Source organism: Austrofundulus limnaeus, unplaced genomic scaffold (assembly GCF_001266775.1).
Source record: "Austrofundulus limnaeus strain Quisiro unplaced genomic scaffold, Austrofundulus_limnaeus-1.0 Scaffold88, whole genome shotgun sequence".
In the NCBI taxonomy this organism is placed as follows: domain Eukaryota; kingdom Metazoa; phylum Chordata; class Actinopteri; order Cyprinodontiformes; family Rivulidae; genus Austrofundulus; species Austrofundulus limnaeus.
In genome coordinates, this window is record NW_013952490.1 from 328,426 (window position 1) to 334,701 (window position 6,276).

At 38.9% G+C, this 6,276-nt stretch overlaps 1 protein-coding gene across 1 annotated transcript in view; it reads right to left on the reverse strand.

Annotated features, from left to right (window-relative positions):
- anxa1a (annexin A1a) overlaps positions 1-2,799 on the reverse strand; it is a 6,711-nt gene extending 3,912 nt beyond the window's left edge. The window contains exons 1-5 of the mRNA XM_014012051.1: positions 2,659-2,799; positions 2,140-2,208; positions 650-740; positions 316-410; positions 73-186 (exon numbers count right to left, since the gene is read on the reverse strand). Coding sequence (XP_013867505.1) covers positions 73-186; positions 316-410; positions 650-740; positions 2,140-2,208 — 369 coding nt within the window. The 5' untranslated portion in view covers positions 2,659-2,799. The remainder of the gene's footprint in view (positions 1-72; positions 187-315; positions 411-649; positions 741-2,139; positions 2,209-2,658) is intronic.
- Between the last annotated feature and the right edge of the window lie 3,477 nt (positions 2,800-6,276).

The following is a 6,276-nucleotide window of genomic DNA, read 5'->3' on the forward strand; positions in this document are numbered from 1 at the left end:
GTGTGTGTGTGTGTGTGTGTGTGTGTGTGTGTGTGTGTGTGTTTGTGTGTGCGTGTGTGTGAGTGTCAGTACCTTCATTGCCTGTTTTAGCTGACAAGCATCGTACTGGGCTGGTGTTTTCAGAAGAGCGAGCACCACATCCTCCAGATCTCCACTCAGAGCATTTTTCAGAGCTGAGTCCAGAGGCTAAGAGGGAAACATAGACCTAATGCTCAGGTAGTGTAAGTCACATGCTGTATGAGTAATAAATCCTGTTCAGCAGGATTGGCAGAGTAAATCTCCTTCCTGGCCACAAGTTTGTGGAGTTATCATTACCTTGCCAGTGGCTTGCTGGTAAGCCTCTTTGATTTTCTGTCTCTGCTCGTTGCTCCTTTTGACCAGAACTTCAATGATGGTGTTTTCATCCACACCTGCAAAGGGAACAGAATCATGATTTCTTTCATTCTTACGTTAGCACACATTGTTTGGGTTAAACGTTGTGGACCAACAAGTTGACAACTGACTTTTTAAGCACGTCTACAGATACGCTGTAATGATGAGCGTCACCTTTTCAATAAACAATGAAGTTCTGTAGAAGCAGCAAGGTGAAGTGAGGCCACAACATGCTCACACATGACAAAAAGCCTACATTTGTTTATTTGAAGTTTACCCTTTGCTTTGATGGCTTTGTCCAGGACTGCTGCATCTGCGCTGGGGTTGAAGTTGGGTGCTGCTGTCACTGTTCCTTCGTTCTGCATGAGCTAAGAGAGAGAACGAATGATTGATTGTGTTTAGCACAAACTTGGCCTCTGCTCAGAGGAGTGGAAGAGGCAGGTTGCAAAGTACATTTTTCAGATACTTAAAGGAGATTTTAATCATGCTTAAGCAAACAGATTGGTCTATCACACCCATTGTGTCAGTCTTTCAGCTTTCTGCATTAGGAGACACTAAAAACTGGGGATCTTTTTTTCTTTATTCCTTTAGAAGCCCCTGCTGGAGTGAATTGAATACAACCCACTGAGACTTTGAGCCGAGGCAGAAATCATGCAAGATAGCAGTATTTTGGGTACCACTTTACAATAAGGCTCCCCTTATAGATGGCTTATAAATACTATATAGATAGGTTGTTAATTTATCTGTAAACACTTTATAAATCATTATTAAGTGTTTATTATGCATTAATTAAGGACGAGAAAGAGACAAAACTGTCCGTTTTTTGGTCAAATAGTGAGCCAAATCTGTTCACGTACATATTACATCTAAAGTGCTATAATAAACATTTCACACTAGGTTAACTTGTAAACACAAGAATGTATTGGAAACACATATTTTACACATAATATTGCACTATTATACATATCCACAACTATCAAAGATCTAATTTTGGCTTTTTCTTCCTGATAATGGATGTACAGCACCTTGTGAAATCCTTTTCTGTGAAAGGTGCTATATAAATAAACTTTTACTTACTTACTTACTTACTAATGTAAATATGTGTTTCCAATACATTATTGTGTTTACAAGTTAACCTAGTGTGAAATGTTTAATATAACACTTTATAATATGTACATGAACAGATTTGGTTCACTATTTAGCAAGAAACCAGACAGTTTTGTCTCTTTCTTATTCTTAATTAATGCATTATAAACACTTATTAATGATTTATAAAGTGGTTATAGATGAATTAATAACCTATCTATAAACTATTTACAAGCCATCTATAAGGGGAGCCTCATTGAAAAGTGGTACCGTATTTTGTAACTTACCCGCTGCTCACGTTAAGCACAGGAGGAAAAGAGAAGTACCATTTTGTTCTGTTTGCAGGGTTTAAAAAGGGTGGGGCACACATTCCTGCTTCTCTGAGTCACATGTTTCCAAGACTAAGAGCAGCCACCTATCCCTTTTTTAAAACAAACTTTACAATCAAGTCTCACTTTCTTTTTTAATGTCAGCTTTCATCTTATCTTAGCAGCTTTCCTCCATTTCTTTTTGTAAACTCATTCATTCAGCGCCCGTCTATCTTGCAGACTTCTCTTTCTCTATCCTTCTCTGCCTGATCATTTTTTCCACCCCAGCATACCACAAGAGGAAGGAGGAGAAAAAAAAGAAAAAACTGTTTATTGGCCTTAGCAACTGGAACAGAACCATGGGGCTACGTACTGACTCATCAGGCATGCCCAGATAGACGAATTGCGTCAAGTAGTCACCGATGGAACATGGTTTCGCCATCTGTAAAGAGGAGAGGACATTGGTGAAGAAAAAGTCAAAGTGGTTAAAATGAAAGGAAAATATCTTTGATTTAAACTTTATTTTGCATTAAACTCAATAGCAGAAGAAGGAAACTTGTCCTTGTTCAACCTTCGCTCGAGAACAAAAACCAAACCCCGTGTGTTTATTAGAAGTGTTCAGACTGATCTGCCACACCCACATCCAGCACAGCATGGACACAGAATACTGTAGTTTACACCAAATGTTACTTTTCTTTCTGTTGTTAAAGCCTGATTCTGAATGAAAACCAGCTAAACCACCACAACTGCATTAATTACAACAAATATGTAAACACTGTCTCAGCCACAACCCCATAAAGTTACATCAGCATTTAAAAAGAGAGCAGCTAAGAGGCAGAAAATAAAGATTCAAACTTTGAACAGCAAACTTAAAGTTGCAGATAAAACTCACCGTGTTGCTTAAGAGGACAGAAGTGACGAGAAGTGACTTTTCTGTGTTGGTTCCAGGGGCGTTGTAGATCCAAACAGAGACTTTTTATACAGCAGCTAACCCCACCTAGAAACAGGGCCAACCCAGCCTCCTCCCCTCCATGGCTGCAGCTGGGCTGAGCTTCAGTCCTGCATCATGAACAGCTCATTTCACAGAGCAACACCCAAAACACAGTTTCTCCTGCAGGCTTTCTTAAAAAGCTACCCGCCTTAAACACATTTGTTGTGACACCTTCTAAGCTTTCATAAATAGTGATCGTGTAGAAAAGAAGGATATCCTCATGGCTGCTCTGAGAGACATTTTCACTTCTTGTTTTTATGTTTATCTGTTGCCTAGGCAATAGAGCTCATGATCTTCTGAGCTCTAACATCTCACAAGATCTCACAAAGTGGCATGAGGTCACGCATGTCATTTTGGTTATCACCTCATCGTTTCTGAGACTCTGGTTGAGAGATGGTGGTTGCATATCCTTGTTTCTAAATGATTAGTTATATTTCACAGAAATGAAAATGTTCCAGAAAAAAATGTAATATTTGTGTACACAAGTATAATTTTTTTTAATCTAATTCTCAGTCAAAGCCATCCTTGTGCCAACTGTTGGTTTTTTGGTCCTAATGTGAATCTTAACATTTGATGCATTTTTTATCCTTGCAGATTTCTTGTCAAGAAGGAAATGTTCACCCACTGAGCAAATAAATAAATCCATAGTCACAACACTAGACTGCCTTTCTAAAATAATAAAAAGTGACTTTAAAGTTGCGCTGGACTGAAGAATTTGACTTCTTGCACATTCCTGCTCAAACTCTTTGCTCGCATGTTTGCGCAAGCCGAGCACAAGGACTTGAGACACAAGACAATTTCCCTGCGCGGGACAATGAAGGCTGTTTCTATTTTATTCTATTCTCTTTAAAGAAATGCATTTTTAAAGCTGTTTAAGAAAAAACTGGTACTTTTTTCACTTCAACTTCTATTAAACTTACTTTTGGAATTTGCATTGATTTGTTTCACATTTTTTGCTTGGTGGAAGAGAACAGTTTCATATAAAAAAACAACTTTTGACATTCCTTCTCATAAAGCTAAATGTTATCAGAGATCACTTTAAACACATCATAGTCCCTTCAGTTCACTGTAACTGTGTCAGAAAGTCACAAAGCAAATATCTGAGTACTGATCACCTCAGATTCCTTAAAAGAGTCTGGCTGCTTTTATGAGATAAAGGTGGGGTTTGTCTTTGTTACAGACCTGAAACACCTTTCACACGGTGCTGATCACCAGTATAATGACGTGTTTGGTTAACGACATTATTTCAACAGTCAGACAATGTCTTCATGCCAAACAGTCCAATATAGCAATGTTTCAATGTCCTTTTCAAACTGGAGAACCTGTTTCTGTTGGGACTTGTACTGACATGAGTTACAGTATTTACTAGAATATTTCACAAAGCAACACCTTAAAGGGTCAAGTCAGAGCAGGGTTTGAATCTACAGTACAGGACACTAAAAAGCTGAGCAGGCAACTCTTTTTTTCATTAAAGTAGCATCATGAGAGGATTTACATTTAAGTATGGTGTGTTAAACAGATGCCCAGGCCGTGCACCAAATGTTCCAAATGAATCCCTTGGCTTACAGAAAAAAAGGAAAGCCTGAAAGAATAGCTCATCCAGAAACAACTGAGAGCAGCGTCAGTGAGAAGCAGCAGATGCACTGCCTTTATTAACAATACCCACTGAAGGAATAGACCTATTGTTAGAAAAGTGCTCCCTCTATCCTCCATTTGTAAAGAAAACATGTAACCAGTGACCTATTTTAGCTACATTCCCTTAAATTTTGTAATTGAGAAAAGTGATGGATTTTCCAGGAAAAACAGATGAAAACATTACAAATGAGAACATAAACTGTGAGTGCCACAAAGCATTCCGTTACAATCTCTAACTTACACACAGGAAACCTGAGGAGTGTTTGGCGCATCTTTTCTCTGTTGGGATTTGAAGCCAGCCCCTGGTGAAACTCCATCTCTGCGAGTTTAATATTTAAAGACTGTTTGGAGTTTGGTTCCCCTTAGAGATCAGGATCAACTCATCCTTTTCATCCACAGCAGCAACTAAGCTCCACTGAACCACATTGAGAGGATCCGATCAGCTCCCAGAACCAGGTACTGTCAGATAAGTCTTTTAATTTAGATTTTCTAGCAATGTTAACCTCTCCCCTGACAAAAAAAGACTTTAGTATTTCGGTCCTCAGATATTTTATCAGTTGATTTGCATATTTTGTGCCTGTTCTTGCTAAATGATTTAACAATTGTGTCAAAACCAGTTGTTTCAAAAGACTGAAACAAAACAAACAAAAAAAAAAGACTTTGAATATTAAAGATTTGAAGGTTTTCTTCCTGGTATTTTGCGGCTTCTAGCAGCTGGAAGAGGCAGAGAAATGAATTACACTCACTGGTGTGGGAGCTTTGTCACATCTGCAAATAATAAGAACCTAAACAAGGTTTCTTAACATGGATTGAAGTATTTTTGGAGACACGTGATTGCATACTAAGTAACCTTTCTCATCTTTTTAGGCTTCAAAAGGATTTTAAGTTACTTTTCTCTGCAGACTTTGGACTGATCCAGTTTCATCACCCAAACAGAAGTGAGCGTTAAAGACACAATGTTTATGAACTCCTCTGGAACGGCGAGTGGATCTTACTCGCTGACCTTCCTGGGAAAAAAAGTTGGGCGAAACCACTCGGTGGCACCTGCAGGCAAGCAGAGTAAGTGGCACATCGATAACAAACACAAATTATCACTGTTAGTGGCCTGACAGGATTGTTGAAGTTTGTACAGTATCTCTTATGTGCTAAAGGTGAGTTTTACAGACAGACAAGTCGAGGTCGACAAGGTTTAAATATTTCAGATGCCTGGCTGCCCTCTCATTGTCAGTCAGCGTATCGATGCAAACACAACACACTGCTTGGTGGAGGTGAACATTCTGAACCAGATGTCCTACAAGACCAATACCTAGAAGTCATACACCTGCAATAGAACAATGTGTGTATGCTGGGAGACAGAATCACTGTAGCTTCAGCAGCAGCAAAAACAGATGCAGATGTGCGTTGTTGGCTTTTTTATGATGTTGTCTTCTCAAGTGGGAAGGCACTGGTGCATCAAGTGGAGGAGTGTCTTTTGATCACAAGTGTTTGTGGAATGGAGCAGGAGATGTATCAACAGATAACAGCCTGAGTCATTGTAATGAAAGCATTGCTCCAGTATGTTGTAGTGAAGAAGGAGATGAGCTGAGATACAAAGCTCTTGCTTTTCTGGACCGTTCCAACCCTCACCTGATGTTCATGAGATGAGAATCACAACTGATAGATTGAGATCAAGTACAAGTAGTTGAAATATGATTCCTCAGTAGTGTGGCTGGACTTATCCTTAGACAGGGTGACAATTATAGAGTAGTGCTGGTGCTCTTTCACATCAGGAGTCACTTTAAGGAGGTTAAGGCATTTGATTAAACAAATAGGCAGATAAGAAGATGTATGTATGTATGTTTGTATGTATGTATGTATGTATGTATGTATGTATGTATGTATGTA